This window comes from Mugil cephalus, chromosome 6 (genome assembly GCF_022458985.1).
Source record: "Mugil cephalus isolate CIBA_MC_2020 chromosome 6, CIBA_Mcephalus_1.1, whole genome shotgun sequence".
NCBI classification, from domain to species: Eukaryota; Metazoa; Chordata; class Actinopteri; order Mugiliformes; family Mugilidae; genus Mugil; species Mugil cephalus.
The window spans coordinates 13,698,792-13,715,517 of NC_061775.1; the positions used below are offsets into that span (position 1 = coordinate 13,698,792).

The 16,726-nt window shown below is 40.6% G+C and overlaps 1 protein-coding gene across 1 annotated transcript in view; it reads right to left on the reverse strand.

Annotated features, from left to right (window-relative positions):
- Nucleotides 1–15,873, reverse strand: part of slc1a7b (solute carrier family 1 member 7b) — a 30,165-nt gene extending 14,292 nt beyond the window's left edge. Inside the window, exons 1-2 of the mRNA XM_047587883.1 lie at nt 15,507–15,873; nt 3,344–3,423 (exon numbers count right to left, since the gene is read on the reverse strand). Coding sequence (XP_047443839.1) covers nt 3,344–3,423; nt 15,507–15,647 — 221 coding nt within the window. The 5' untranslated portion in view covers nt 15,648–15,873. The remainder of the gene's footprint in view (nt 1–3,343; nt 3,424–15,506) is intronic.
- Between the last annotated feature and the right edge of the window lie 853 nt (nt 15,874–16,726).

Here is a 16,726-nt window from a genome sequence, read left to right on the forward strand (position 1 = left end):
GTACTGCTTCCTGTGCTGCTGCTTGGAACAATGCCGCGATGTTTAGAACAAGTTTTATGAGGAGAAGGGCTTTGAATAGTACTGGCAACGAAAACAGGAATACAAAATCCTTCAATTTATCAGAGGAGTCAAACTGAAAAACTTGGACAGCATAAGTCTCTGGCTGATAATCGGTCTTCAGCGTTGCATTCATTGGAGAAAGAAGACAAGATGAAGCAGATTCCCGTCCTTAACGGACACCAGTCACATGAGTTTCTGATGAGCAACACTCACAGATGTTTCTATTTAAAGACAAAATTCCCACCAGTGGAGATCAGGCTCCACTTCTCTCAAACCACGTAAAGTTACATTTTAGTTTGGAGTCATATACTAATCAAAAAAAAATAACATGAAGACTATGTATTACTGTTACTATACATGTTACTCCCCAGAACGTAAAGCAGTGGTTAGTGGAAGACGCTGCCTGCCCACTGTGTGCTTCACCACATTCTGACACATTACAGAGTTAGTCTTGCTCAAGGGCGATATACCTGGCGTCACAACCAGCTGCTGAAATGCTTAGCAGCTGCTACTGAGGAAAAAACAGCAGAAGTAAATTCTTTATCTGCTAGTAAGGAGAATAAGCATATTATGTTTGTAAGGGAGGAAGAGAAGGCCAGTCCGGCAAGGATCAGGCATGGCACAGGGCAGGGGGATCATCCCAGCTCAGATAGTGACCACCTAATTGAGACCGAATCTGCTGTTGTGGTCGGAAATAGAGAAGATAGCATATTTTATTGAACGTGGGAATGAATGTCACATGGGAAGACAGAGTTGAGGAGGCTAATGAGTACAAGAAAGCTGGATATGCAGAGATGGCAGCAGAAGCTGAGCAGCGAGGTTGGAGCGCTCATGTGCGTGCGGTGGAGGTGTGTTTCCGTGGATTTGTGGCAAAATCCACTATTGCTCTCCTGTGCGAGCTTGGCATTTGCAGGAGAGAACAGAGGGCTGTAGTAAACAACAGGTCCCTGGCAGCGCAGCGAGCGAGCAAGTGGCTGTGGCTGAGAAGGAAACATCCTAGCTGGGGAGCATGCTAAAGGTAAGGCTAGCTGAGCGGTTTTAGTAGTTATTAGTAGGGCTAAGCTAAACTCTCACGCATTGTGTGGTGGCAGCATGGAGGAATGTGACTCCAGGATGCTGGAACTCACTGTATAGCCCTCTTGCGATGTTGTGGACCTAACGTCATGAAACATCGGTAGCTGACTGCTAGCCTGGTTTTGTCAGTTGGACTGGCCTTCTAAATGCATTTTGCCTTGGATAATGTCTTGTTGCTGCCTGCTCTCTGTGTCCTAATTATTTTTTTCTTTCTGGTCACTGGTTTTCTTGACTTGTGCTGCTGTAACATTTGAATTTCACCAATGGGCATCAATAAAGTATAATCTTCTCTTATTTTGGCACAAGGGATTATAACATCGTATCCTGTGTTATAATGAACAGCATATTATTTGCACTTATTTTGCATGTTCATTATGCAAATTTCACACCAAAACTTGTGAAAGAAAAACTACCACGAATCTGCAGATATACAGCGTGTTTTAACGTTACTTCCTGAATGCAATAAGTCATTGCTACAGCTTATTTCCCTTTCACATCGGTTATCTTCTTTGTTTGCGTGTGTTTGAGGTTTCTCTGCTAACTCTCAGGTGAGGGTTAACCCTAACATGCTAGTTAGTATTACATGCTCACATGTGGCTGTATAACAGATATTGTTTATATATGACATTTTGTGTTTCTTTTCTGTATTTATCGAATGCACAGAGCTCATCAAACCACAAAGTATGACCACCGTGTAAGACAGCGGGGAAATTAACGTTACACGACTGAAAGAGAAAAACATCTGGTAAGACTGGTGCATTTGGTCCTGTGTTTACTCCGGTGAGCATTCACACTGATCAATCTTGATCTGTTCTGAGGAAGGACATTTTTCCCTCTGATGACAGTTTCAGATAACCATAAAGCTATCTGGTCTGCTCTTATGCATATTTCTGATTGCATATTTATGTTTATGTTTAGTGCTGTGATAAATGAAATAAATTGTTCAAGGCCATATACCTTATGTGCCCTCAAACCTCTGAATGAAATACATTTCTTTTGAGTGCACTGTGCGTATAATAGTTGTGAAACCTACATTTATTAGTATCCTTATCACTTTCAAAATAGGTCTGTGTCACAAAGGAGTCACATAACAGGCAGTGTGATGGAGGCTGTCTGCTTCCAGTGCTTTTATCTGTTCACCTTCATATGCACTTTATATGGTCCATCCTGTCCCTCAGAAATAATGACACTAATTGATTGTTTTCATTTCCGTGATTGCAACTAGACCAATTAGATGCCATTAAGAGTATTTAATGAATTAATAAATCTTATTTTATTTTTCCCCCCAGTTAATTGATTTACTGTATATATGCAAGGCTATACATATCGCATAGTTATTCGGTCTTTTTAGTGAGCATTTTAAAATAGCTAAATCCATGAAGCTGTCATTTAGCAAAGAGTGGAAAGTCTCCAGAATATGTGGCTGTAAGTGAGAGGCTTTCTGTGGACTCTCGTCTTTCCACATTATCAGAGCTCCAATATCAGCTAGAAATGGTATGTATAGCTAAGACATTACCAAGGACACTCTTTACCTTTGCATTTTTATTTAATGAAAATCACACATAGTATTATAATTGTGTATTCACATTCACATGAGTGTTGCTAAAGTCCAGGGAAGAAGAGACTGGTGTTTGGTTTGGTTTTGTGCATAACTCCTTAATAAAAGGAGCTCACAATGGTCCAGTGTCTGCATCTCCTTTAAGAGTAGACTCTACGCCCACAACGCCTCTTTAACTGTGTGTTCACTTTGAGAGTCCCTGATGTAGCACAATACAAGTGACCACAAGACAGTGAATGTTTTTCACATTGATCACACACACAGAGTGACCATACATCTCAAAGGGTTTTTGGTGGTGGGGTAATTTGATAGAAGAACATTTTCTGTTGCTGAAAATGTGTGTGTGATATAACATCTACTCTCCATTCTTAATGCCAATTGACTCAAAGCCTAAGTGTTAAGTTTCTGTTCTCCCCAACGCTCGTTCTGTGTATCCTTCAGACTGATGTTGTTGGACTACCAAAAATAACCTCACTGGTTTGTTCACATTATCATGACTAATGTTTTATTGTTAAAACGGCTTTAAGAAGTCGTGAACAGAATATGAATACAGTATCTTAGCTGACAGAATATAACACTTGAAATTCAGCATGTGTATAAGCCGAATAGTGTATTGTGCGAATCTGTGAGAGGTAATGGAGGTGTGTGTACCTTGACACGACGAGCGGGAGAATCAGCATCTTCAGCATCCTCATCAGCAGCTCGCCAGGAAACTGGAAGTACTTCACCTCCTGTATGTAACAGAAAAGAAGAAAGAAGAGATGACAATTTATTCAAGGAAATGCAAGAGGCAGCATTCAAGAGAAACCTTAAGAAAAAGTAATGAACAGGTGCAAGTCAGGGTAAGAAAATGAATGAAAGACGAAATCAGCTTTTGCAGATTTTCTAAAATAAAAAGCAGTCATTTCTTTAGATAGGAATGAAGGCTTCATTATTGTTACTAGAGTGTCCTTCATCTTACGGCTGATAAAAGAGGCATGATTTACAAATGTTGTTCACCATTTGTTCCATTTCTGTGAATGTAATGCTGGAAAGGCAAAAGGCTCCTATGGTAGCTCACAAATGCACACATATACTTTTTTATAATTTTAAGTGCTCATTCATTCATTCAATGATAGAGAGGAAGTTCAGTACTGCAGACACTGTAACTTTGGAAGATAAACATTATAAAACTTTTAAGGGGTTATCTTTCAAAGTTACGTACAATTTTATGCAATGACCATAAGGCATCATGTAAAACATAACGGGTCATACAGATCCATTGTTATTTACCAGGAATGGCCATATTGGGGTTGCAGTTAATTGTAACACTACATTTAACCCTGACTTAGCACCATGAGCCAACATTCCACTGTTTTGCGTTTCATGAAATCATGAATGTGCCACTACTGGCTCTAGCTCTTTGTTATGGATTAGGTAGATTGGCTTTCCAAAGCTTCGAAAAGCTGCATTATTAAAGGTTTTTACCTCAGTAACAATGAAAGACATTAAATTAAAACAGTTATTTGTCTCGGGGCGGCACAGCGGCTCGGTGGTTAACACTGATGCCTCCCAGCGAAAAGGTCTGGGTCCGGGAGTTTGCATGTTCTCCCTGTATCTGCGCTGGTTTTCTCTGGGTTTCCTCCCACCTCCAAAGACATTCTTAATTGCCCCTAGGTGTGAGTGTGAGTGTGAATGGTTGTTAGTCTCTGTGTTAGCCCTGTGATAGACTGGCGACCATTCCAGGGTGTACCCCGCCTCTCACCCAGTGACAGCTGGTATAGGCTGGGGGCCTCACCAAGTGCAATGCAAAGCATTGATGCAGTGGTATAAAACACGGCGCCACTCGACTTTAGAGCAGTGGAGACTTTCTCTGGAGAGAAGAATCACACTTCTATATCTGAAAATCTGATGGACCAACCTGGGCTTGGCAGCTTCCGGGAGAAGGGTACTTGTCTGACTGCATTGTGCCAAGGAACTCTGAATATTTTTGGCAATATAGTTGTGTTATATGTTTGTGTTAATATATAAAAACCATAAAGTTGAGTGTAACTTTACAGACAGATGCTGCAACTTGAGAAAAGCTGACAAGAACCAGAACCAGAGCTAGCTTTCCTACCTGTAAAATTTCAAACTCAAAATCCTTCTCCTTGCACACAAATCCTATAATCACCAAGGTCTGTTGTATTCTAAAGTCTACCTAGTTATCCCAGTAGAATTCTTCTGTCTTAGAGTGGAGGCTTACCCCTAATTCCTAGAGTTTTCAGCATAGGTAATTTTACTACCACCCAAAAACTAGTCTGCGCTGTGTTTCCACTCTGTGTTTCATTTTTAGGAGACCTACAAATGTTTGTTTCTCTGAACCTCCTCAGTTAACCTTTTCGTCTGTGTGTTCCATCTTTATGGACAATCAAGCGGAAACATTCTACCACCAGTCACAGCTCTTGTGGCCTGCCGCTGTGCGCAGTTATTTTTCTGGGGAGGTGTACGTCAGGCTACAGCAGCACTATAGCCCTAGGCTTCTATGGGGCCCACCAGTAATTCACAGGGCACCTCTCTTGTCAGTGTGCTATTACATACTGACATACTTAAATAGTCTCACACACAAGTGTCGCTGGCTCCAGAGCAGTCTGTTTCTACCATGTGATCCTGACCCCACCAACATATTCTGTGTTGTTTTCTTTCAGTTTCATGTACAATGTTCTATTCTGCTCACGTAACATCTCATATTCATAAATTGTGCCTGTTTACACACTTGTTGTACAAATGGCTATCAGCTCTGCTCTGCTGATCTTCATCAACAATAGTCTTATGAGCACAAAGTATACCTGTGTGTAGTATAGCTTCTAATTAAAATCTATATAATTGCTGTGGGTAATAGGATGTGGTTTGTGAATTAGCCATGTGGAGTTAAGTGGCTTCACAAAACATAACAAACACAACAGACAAGAGGAGCTGTTATGTTAGGTCAAGTACAAACACAAAACAGTTAAGCACATAATGTTACCTAAGAGCTGGTACAGCTGCCAAATGCAGGAAAAAATGTAAATAAAAATACAGCTGAAAACAGTAAGTAGGCTTACATTGATAAGTTACAACAAGTTCAACAAAGAGAGTGTCTTATTGCTTTAATCAGGGTTGTAGGATACCATAAAGAAGTCCCTTTATCCAAAAGAGTCCCTGGTTGTACTGACATCACACTGCTCAAGAAAATAAGATGAGCTGTGTCCTTCAGTGAAAATTCAAATCTCTCATAAAGATATCCGCTCGAGAAAGGAAAGCCCTAGGGTTTAGATTGTCTCTAAAAACTCTTGTCTCTGTAGCCAGGCCTTAGGGTCAGGGAGATTTGGCTAAGCCCAGATGGGTCAGATCAAAAAGAGACAAAGTAGTGCTCTAAATTATAAATAGGTACACTGTGCAAAATAAACCAGTCCGTGATGAATATTCCACCTCACCTTCTCTTCACCTCTTTCTGTCACTCTCTGTCTCTTAAAGACATAGTTTGCACTATTTTTTTTTTTTTTTTATTGGTCTGTAAGCTGTCCTTCATATGTGTTGATCTGTTATCTTGAACATTGCCAGATCTAAAGCAGATTAGGTTTTCAACATAAATCACAGTGTACTCTTGGAAAATGGATAAACCCAAAGTTACCTCCCTTACTATGAATCCTGATCTGGAGGCAGACATGGATCTGTTTTGAAGACGTCCTTCACTCAGCTAAGGTCAGTTTCCAGGAGTATATATTGCACACCTGCACCCTGCCTATGCATGGAAGCTGTTTGTTATTACACCACTACCCCTAAAAAAAAGTTCCTAAGACCTTACTTTCACCCTGTAGCCTCAACCCGCTTACTGGCTAGATGTATTGTAACCCTGTCTCCCCAGAGGTAGCTCAACCAGCTGGACCCACAAGCTGCTTATGAAATCCACGGAGGAACAGAGGGCGGCAAACATGCTGGTGAACATGGTTTCCATTGACCTACAAAAGACTAAGAATAGACCCGTGTGCACAATTTATTAGTTGAATTTAGTTCAACTTTTAACGCGATGCACGAATGCAAGCCTCAAAGCACAAAGAGCCTGTGTTAATAAAACCTCTGATGAGGTTGTTTTAAACACAGCTGCCCCACTGAACTGTTTCTAATCCCCAGTGCTTCTTTGTGTGCAAACCAGTGAAATGTCACTGGGCAACAGAAAATTTAAGCTACTTAAATACTGCATTAAATACTGCGTCCTGATGACATGTCTTTAGAGGATTCATTAAAATGATTAGGCTTCCGACTACTTTTTGCCAACCATCGTTTAGAAACCGAAGGGGTTGCTGCCTGATAGAGAGCACCCTGCTTTTAATATTTCTCTCTGGTATGGGGCACTTGGCTTTGACCAGGTTTATTGAGACAGTGGGGAAAGTACGGCAGATACAGTTGTGTACAGGAAAGACTTATTAATTGTAGATAATGAGACACAACTCCTCCCCCATATGTTTGGCACAGAGAGGTACTTATTCTGTTCTCTTCTATTGTATTCTTGGTTACCAAAGTTCGAACCTGATATAGTTCACATAGCATCATTAAGTCATTTGTGCTTCCTCAAATGCAGAAATCACTGCCTATATCAAATTATATGCAAACTTGGTGATTCCCTGTATGAGAACTCAATTAATTCCTTTTATTATGTGTGATTTTTGTGATGCAAATAATAAAATAAGCATACTCTTGTGTTGTTTTATGGCAGCAAATCCCTTCCAACTGGCTTTGGGAGACTCTAAAAGCAATAAAAACAAGTCTCTGCAGTCAAATCCAGACAGTTTATTCCTCTCACAGGTCTCTGCTACTCAGCAGGTTTGCGCGCAGAGCTGGAGATTCGTGCTGGAGGGAGCGGAATATTTTGGCAAGCGATAGCTTGCAGAATTTGTTCAAGGATTTGAAAGATGGCAACAAATGGGAAAGGGAGGCAGAGAGTCGTGTCTGAGTTAAATCTAATTCGAGCCGAACTGGAGAGCGCCCATGACATGTCACGTGAGAGTTTTGGGTGACAGTTTGGCAGATGTTTGCAGATCTCACCGGGTTTTAGTATATTTGTCTCTGAGTGCACCGGGCTTAACACTGGCCTCTGTCCAGAGCAGCGGTGGACAGCTGTTCTCTATTAGCTACGCTGTTGCTATCCCCTGCAGCCAGAGCTCGTATCTCCTTCCCCGCTGAAATGAACCTGGCAGTGTATCAGGAGTCTGAAAAAGCTTATTTCCTCTCAAGTCATCTCTGCGATTACTGTGACTTAAGAGATCTGCAGCAAGAGTCAGTGTCGAATCTTCCACTGTAAAGAGTAGTTGACCTTCTTGCACCAGGATTTGTTATTCTCCCTGTGTGTGAACATGTTCACAAATTATGTGTCACTTGATTTGATGATTATGTCAATTAGTTTCTGTCGTCTAATCAAAAGAAGACTGAGATGTAGTTTTGTTGTGATTCTGAAAAACAAACGACTGACAATGAGAGAAGGTTGCCAAAGGCCTAAGGCCTTTTATTTATACATTTAAAGCATCTTTGCGATTGAGGCTTTACTTTGTAACCTTAGCAATGTGCATGGCATTTAAAAACACCAGGTGGACGGTGGGTTTAGAGAAATCTTTTTTTCGGGTAGTGGAATTTTTTTTTTTTTAATCCAAAGCTTCTGGCAATTTGCAAAACTTTTGTACAAAATGCAAATGCAAACAAGTGGTAGTTAGCACAGAATCAAGCTACATTCATGAGGTGGATGGAAACTGCAATCACTGTACATTGTGATGTTTCTCTGAAAGTGTTCGGTGGATGAGGCGACAGCCATTTTGAAGAGGAAGACTTTCTCACTGCGTTCAAACTCTTTCTCTCAACTGACTGCGGGTGTTCTTAACCTCTTTGTCTGGACCTGTTGGGTTTTTTTTTCTGCTGTCAGGTTTGAAACGTTTCCCTTCTCTCCTTCTGTCAGCTGTCGTTTCACACTCCTCCAGTTTTCATCTAAACTAGAAGCCGTGGACCTCTCATCTGAGCTCATCAGCAGTCCTGCCGCACATCAGCTTCAGCGTTTCTCCTCATTCCGTCTTCTCTGCCACCAGTGCTTTGACCCTTTTAGGTGGATGTTTTTGTGCAGCTCGGTGGCATGTGTGTACCCCTCATGACGGCGACGACGAGGTCTACATTTTTTCTCTGAGGGCTGAGCTTAATAAAGCAGAACATGAATGCAGACATCCACCCGTGTGGCAGCTGCTCACACAGAACTGTCAAAACTCGAGTAATAATCTCAGTGAGAGTGATTGCAAAGCAGAAGAGCCACAGCCCAGGAAAAATCAAATTACTTCAAACTTTGTTCATAGATTACAATGAGTGAATTGTTGTGTGTGTGTGTGTTTTTTCTAAAACTATAACTTTGACAAATAAAAGGGGACTGATTAGGTACTTATTCTATGGAAAGAAAGTGGGCATGTCACGGAAAGACATTATTGTACTGTTTCCATTTTCAGCCATGTCTCATTTATTATCAGAATATGAGTCTGGCAGTCGGATTTGGAGAATAAAACTAACTTTGCACACAGCTGGATTGTTCTAAAACCAATCAGAGCAATTTTGTTGTAAACAAATTAAACTCAAACAGCTCTCAGATGATGCCTATGACTACAGAGCAGTTACTCTTCTGTCCATGAAATCCCATCCTGATGATTTCATTGACCTGGCAGATCTTTTGCCAGAGCACAATCAGGTATTTCAAAATTTGCGACAGCTGGACTGGCTTCCGGGTTAACAACAATAAGGACAAAAAAAAATGATCCCAGTCCCAACAAAGTTCTTGAAGAACTGCAGGAGTTCACAGTTTTACAGAGAGACTGTGAACTGTGATCCACAGCAAGCCACTAAACTGACTAAAATTTGAAGTGTTATATTGGCCACAGTTCTTTACTGGAAATCTATGTCAGGCAGTATAAACAGTCCCCACAGGTGAGAAGGTGATATATTGTGACATTTTGATGTCATATTTATACTCTAAGGAAAAACTCAGAGAAGTAAATGCACCAAGGAGCTATCATACCAACATTTTAAGAGCTCCAAAAGTTTCACAAATGAAGAGTTGTGGACACTTTTGTGTCCAGAAATGGATTTAAAAAGGTTCCAGATGTCCTAGTTTGGTGGAGAATGTCACGTAACAGTCAGTAAAGTCATTTTTTTTCCTTCACATAAATATATATATATATATATATTTTTTTTATGAAAAGCTAATGTTGTAAACTTGTTGCTGGTGACTAAGGTTATGTGTTTCATTGGGTTGCCAGTGGGAGATGGGGGCGACTGTGGAATGAGGAGCTGCAGAGCGAGGCAGAGGCATAATGACAGCTAAAGAGCTTTTCTGTTAAGCATTAAGCAGAGGGAGCTTAGTTTGCTGTGTAAGAGCAGGATCAGCACTCGCACACAGCTAGCAGAGAGGGTCCGCCGCTGCTCTGCTCATCTTGCACCCGTGCATTAAGCGTTATGGCGTATATGCCCGTGTGTGTGTGCATGTGCAGATGTGTACATAGGGGCAAGTGCAGCTGTTTTCAAAGGGCCAGTCAACTGGGCAGCAGTCTGTCAGGTTTCTCTAGTCAGTTGTGATGCAATGCGTGAGAGCACAACAAACTGCAGCACTGGAAGGAAATATACGAACGCCTTCATTAAAAGTTTAAAGTCTCCTAGCATTACTGACTGGTACCAGGTAGTGTCTGACTTAACTTAATAGGAAATTATTTGAAAGAATAAATGGCAATTTATATTTTCTTAGAAATGACAAAGTGAAGTTATACTATAGAGAGGCAGCAGAGTTCATGTTCCATCAGAATTTATTTTATTTGTGTGTGTGTTTATGTGCAGCTGAGCAACCTGTGACCAAGCAATTTACCTTGTCGTGAATGAAGTATAAATCTAAAGTCTAATAAAATTGAAACCTGTTCAGCTTTAACTTGATCCTATGTACTTTTTGCCGACCACCGTGCAAAAAAGTAATTTCAAGGAAGCAAGAAATCCTTGTGTCAAAGAAATACATCTTATATTTTGTTCAGAGACAAGAAATTGGTGCTTATTTAAAGATTTTTAGTCAAGCAAAAAAAGATTCACCGATTGGCAGATTTTTTTTTTCTTAATACAAGATGCTTTGATTGAATTGTTTCTTTCTAGTTTTGTCGAAGTTTCTTCGGTGGGTAAATGTGCGTGCCATTTGCTGCGTTTCCATTACCCCTAGAAATACGAAAAACACAAATACCTCTAAGTATTGAAAACCCTCTCAAATATCCCTAAAACACTTTTAAGCTCTCATGAGGTGGTTTTTCAGGCAAGGTTTTCGCGTGACGAGAATTTAAGAGAATTATGGCATATCACGAGACAAGACTTTACTAGAGTTACAGCTCAATGGAAAGACCATAGGGAAAGACAAACAAATCTGAGAAATATCACTTTTATTTTGCGAAAACCTGTAATGGAAACGCAGCTAATGACACATCTACCCATTTATTCACACATTGGCTGCGTTTCTATAAAAGTTTTTCTCAAAATGGATTTTAAATTAGCTGGGCACATGACCCCCTGTGTCGATGCCAGCGACACCGGTGACAGGGAAATGCAGAAAAACTTCCATTGCAATTTTGCAATACTGTTATATACTAATATATCTGAAGAACCATGAGAGCGTAAAAATATTTGAGAGGATCTTCGCAATGTAGGTGTTTCATTACCAGTTTTCTATCGCGATATTTGGGTTTTGCACATTTCTAGGGGCAATGGAAATGCAGCAAGTGTGTAATTGAATGAGTAGATGTGTCATTAGCCATCACCCCTAGAAATGTGCAAAACCCATAAAAATGGGCGATGAAAACACCTAAATTTCAAAAAATTACGAGGTTTTTCAGATGTACCGATGTAACAGTTTATCACAAAAGCATTTCCCCATCATCGGTTCATTTGGAAGTCCATCTTCATCAAAATGAAGTCTCGCTTGATGAGAGTTGAAGAGGATTGTGGGATATGGGATAAACATATTGTTTATTGGCACAAGTTAGTAAATTAGTATTGCTGACTTTCTCCTAATATCTGCATAAAACAGACATGAACTCATAATTTGTGCTACATTTGGTGGGAAACCGAGCTGTGGTATCAGCAATGAGAATATACTATGAAATGGTCTCTTTAAGGAACGGCCACTTAATAACAATATCTATCCGAGGTTTGGAAACAGTTGCTACATTTAGGTTTCAGTCTTTGACGGACTAAATATTTCATACCATGTAGCAAGGCAAACACAGTTGACTAATTTAGGTATTCCCTTAGACTTTACTTGTGAGTTTAATTTATTTTCAGTTTTGAGTTTGCCAAAAAAATAATGCCTCCCTAAGAGACACTTGTGCAGCCCATGGACATCAGCAGAAATGTTTTCCAGGGGCTTGATTTTTTTCAGAGGGAGGAAAAGATTCCACTAACTAAGAGTAGAGTAGTAGATGGCAGTAATGAACTATTATTGTTGCTGTGGTTTTGGCATTTTGGTTTGCAGTGGTTGAACTGTGAGGCTTTGTGCTTTGAAATAACATATACTACAGCAACAGGAAGTTGGACCACAGGGAGCTGTTATGGGAGCTTTATTTGTTTTTAACCTCCTTTGGTGATTGTTAACCTTATATGTATACGTAACAAATGTTTCAATGACTCCATTAAGATTGAAGAGGCTAATACAGTTTTGACAAGCAGAGGTCTTACCCAACCATACACTATTTTTGAAGGTTTTCTTGGTGTAATTGCGCCATTTACTCATCCAGATTATTTCAGTACACAGAACATTGATTCATAATTATTTCAGCGAGACCAGACAGCTCGTGGAAGAAATAGAAGGTAAATAAAAGCAGGACAGACAGGATGGTATATGCCTCATAAGTAGCTTTGCTGGGGTTACTGTAATTTTTGTTGGACGTGTAGCCCCGTTTCCGTGCTTGCCATGGACCACTGACCATCTAAGTAAACAATGGGTTAAGAGTGCTAAATAAAAATTACATTACGCTGCAGAAACAGGTTAACCAGTTGTTTAAAATAATATTGATGGTCAGCCTGCAGGTTAAGGAGCGTACCTGATGGAGGTCCCTCTGTGTTTTCCTACAAACTGTAACTGATATGTTTAGGTCACTATGTGGGTCACAGCTGAGTCTAGGGTTAGAGTTAGGATAATTTATGCGTAGCTTGTAAATGACAGCATGTCATTAAAGGTTTCTCAGTTCCCCTTTTTCTTAGCTGCCTCTCTGAAAATAAGATTAGCATTTCAATGAAAATAGGGAGATGAAACAAGAATTCATCTTTTTAGGGAAGCGAGCTGACCTTTCTACTCTACTCCTTATTTGAAATAACACCCATGATGGTCAGCAGGCATGTTTCAGGGCTTTATGGTGACATTTCTTTTATTATCGTTTTTATATTGCAGTATGTAGAAAACGCTGATATACTAATAAAAAGAAGGGAGTGGGCTTCTGCTCCAAATCCACTGGAGATCACCCACCGTGGTGGGGTCCAACACGACCTCCTTCTTTCGCGTCATTCAGAAAATGTTGCAGTTCTTTCCATAGTTGGAAACATCTCATATGGCATCTTCAGGCTCGTTGTTGACACATAACTGTGGCGCTTTTATTGATTAAATTTATACATAATTTTCAGATGAAATAAATAACAAAATAAATTTAAAATAGTTATGAGCAGCAGCATGTTTTCTGCCCTTACACTTATTTTGGGCTTTCATTTTAAAATGTGTCTCTCACTTTTCTTCCAAATTCTTGGAACACAAAATTACCTTCGCCCATTAAGAGTATGCCAATAGGCTTAAAGGCCTGTTTCCTTCTTTTTTTACTTTTGATCAGCCGAACACAAAAAACTAAATGTCTCTTCTTGTCGTTAGAAGGTTGTGGGTCATTACAGCTCTTACAGCCTGCCTGGTTGTAGTTTACCAAGAAGCATGTACGAGTCTGCTGAAACCATGAACTAAAGCTAAACCTGGACAACATAAACTAGAATATGTGCGTGTTCTCAGTGGACAGAATTTATGGCAGAGCTATTTACCTGTGTCTGCCTTGTTCATCAGTCACCTCTGAATATTGGCTTTGCTCAGCCTTAGGTTATGTCTTCATGTCTATGTGGTCTTTTATGTTGACATATTTCCTCTTATGAGATCCTTGCGTTATTTTTCACATCCTTTGTTGCCCTAACCGGATTTGCATCTACGCAATCCACAGACCATCTTAATGCTGTAATCCAGACTTATGTCACACATCTGTACTCCATGTGCTCTCGTGTAGAAAAACGCGTTAGGATGTTTCCTTGTGTCTGAATCACAGCACAAATGTATCTGGGTGTCTGATAACTGTCTGTAAACGCAGAGGTCTGTTCCCCCTTCGTACATTGTGGTGAGACCCACACTGACAGGCACTTTTGTTTAGCATACAATTAGAAAGGGCATTTGTTTGATTGGATCGTAATCCCCCCTATTGTGAGAGCCACAAGCTATTTTTAGGCCTATTTGAGAATATGACAGAGCTTTAGTTGGGGGGTTGGGAGTGAAAGGGGGGCTGGAAGAAAAGAAAAGGCTGCATTTTGTTTATGTTGTTCCCTCCACAAAGCTGCTCAGTGTCCGTTTTAAGAATAATCAACTGAAGCTGCCATATGTTGTAACTTCATTACATTTATTCTCACAGACACACACACACACATTACACTGCACGGGTGCTGAAGGTGAATGAAATTAGTGATACAGCTTGAAATGTATTTGCTGTACGTAAGAGTTGTAGAAAATATCCTAAATTTGGAAGTTACTGATTTGAAATCATTTGAAAAATCATCCAGATGTTTTTGTTTTAGTTACAAAACCCCTCAAATTTATTGACCCAATGCAGTTTTACAGAACATGCACATACCTCCCAGAGGTTACTTCCCACTGTTCTTCCAAAGGAAGTGATGTGCACCTTTTTGTGACTCAGACTTGAAGCCACACATTAGCTTCCTTTATGTATGATACATTTTAAAACTTTATATCAAGCCATTACTTACTTTTTAACCCTGAAGGTGCATTGGGATGGTATCCCTTAACAGGAGGAATGACTTTTTGTGGTTGTTTGTTGCTTTGAATCCACTATTACAATACAAGATCAAAAAGTCAATGTGAACTTTAGTGATGTATCTATAATTTGCTGTTACAGCAATGGGAAACTGTGGCTGAAAATCCTACACGAATGAAACTGCAGTATTAAGTGTGATTAGATAAATGTAAAAAAAAATTAGTGTACTTCAGCAGATCACTGATATAAGAGTAATCCTAATGCATAAATATGTGGGAAAGCCAACTTCGCTGTGGCTGGATGAAGTGGGGCTAATTTCGACCACATTTGAGTTTGTGTACTGGCCCCATGCAAAGGCTCATAAGATACATTTGAGCAGAGTCATATCAAATGTTTGCACAATGGTCTCTTATTCTTTTCTTTTATATATTTGAAACCTTGAATCTTTTCTCTTCCTTTTTTTTTTTTTTTTACCTATATGTTAAAACCTTTACCTTTCTCACTAATACTGAAAAAAAGCTTGAAAGGTTGAATTATACGGTTAAAAACATGCAAATAATGTCCAATTCCATGAGGTCGGCATGGCTATGAGGAGCAGTTTCACTATAAGATCATTGGAAATGGGAAGTTCTTACATGTGTGTACTGTAAATAACACGCAGTATGATTCTCCATAAGAGTTGGAGGAGTTAGAGAAACAGGGACAGGGTTCTTTTTACGTCACATCACACCGGGTCAAGGGGGTGGAGACAGACTGACCTGCTCTGTGAGGCGCCGTGTCCTCAGGAAGAATCCCAAAAGACACCCAATTATCACAGCCAGCACGGACATGATGAGAAGGCCGTTCTGTTTGCACACATTCTTTACCCTCACCCACACTGCGTCCAAAGCCACGGCCATCGTGAGTCCCTTGTCCCGCGTCCTCTCAGTAACCCATAAATGTGGCCAACCCACAGCCTTCAAATCCAGGTGGGAGGATGAAAGCAGGAGTGGGGGCGGGGGGGCAAAGTCGAAGAATGAACAAGGTTAAATCTCCAGGACAGGATGGAAAGATGTGAGAAATATCCAATCGTGTGGATGTTTTAGCGCATCTTTGGGCTCAGCATCCCACTTGCCCTCACGCTGCGGTGATCTGCACTCGACTAAGATGATCCTCTCACTATCCATGCATCCCCTCCCACCCTGCTCCACCCATCAACAGTCCTGCGTGTGCTGACCTTCCATCGTGGGAGGGGGGGCAGGGAACAGCGAACAGCTGGCAGCCCTGTCCCAGGGAGTTAACATGGCCAATCCTGTTAGAGCGCTACTGTATTAAACAGGTCTGAAGCTGGATTAAAGACCCATGAACAATTTGGCAAAGGTTACCAGAGCAACCTCGCAGGCCTTGAACCTGGTACACTAACAGAGTAGTACATATGAGGTGTCTTATGTGTCTTAGTGGTAAATGAGCTGCTTTTTGACGTGCATGTGGGATAAATCTACAAGACAGGTTGTTTATCGCTTTTCTTGAATTATATAGTAACATCACGTCTAACATTAAACTACAATAATGATTAAAAATGAAACATGAACAATTGCCTGATTCCAAATCTGTCATTAACAAAACTGTGTTACCAGACACAACAGGACACCCTCAGAAGACCCATGTCCATCTTTGATGAGTCACAACTGTTTTGGAGGCACAAGGGAGGCCAACACAATGTAAGACATCAAGCTGAAGGAAACACGTAGGATCTAATAATACAACACATAGCTAATGATCTTATGTGACAGTTTGAGAGTATAAGAGGATTCATGGGCAGGTTGGTGAATTGTTCATCTAGGTAGGAGTGGACAACTGGAGGAGGCCATGAAGACTGGGTCAGACGTAGTTTATGGAGCTCCACAGGTCTGATCCACAGCACTCCAGGCCATGAAGACTGAGCTGGTTGATGAGGCCACGGCAGATGTATCTTGGAATTCCACAGGTCAGATAGGCA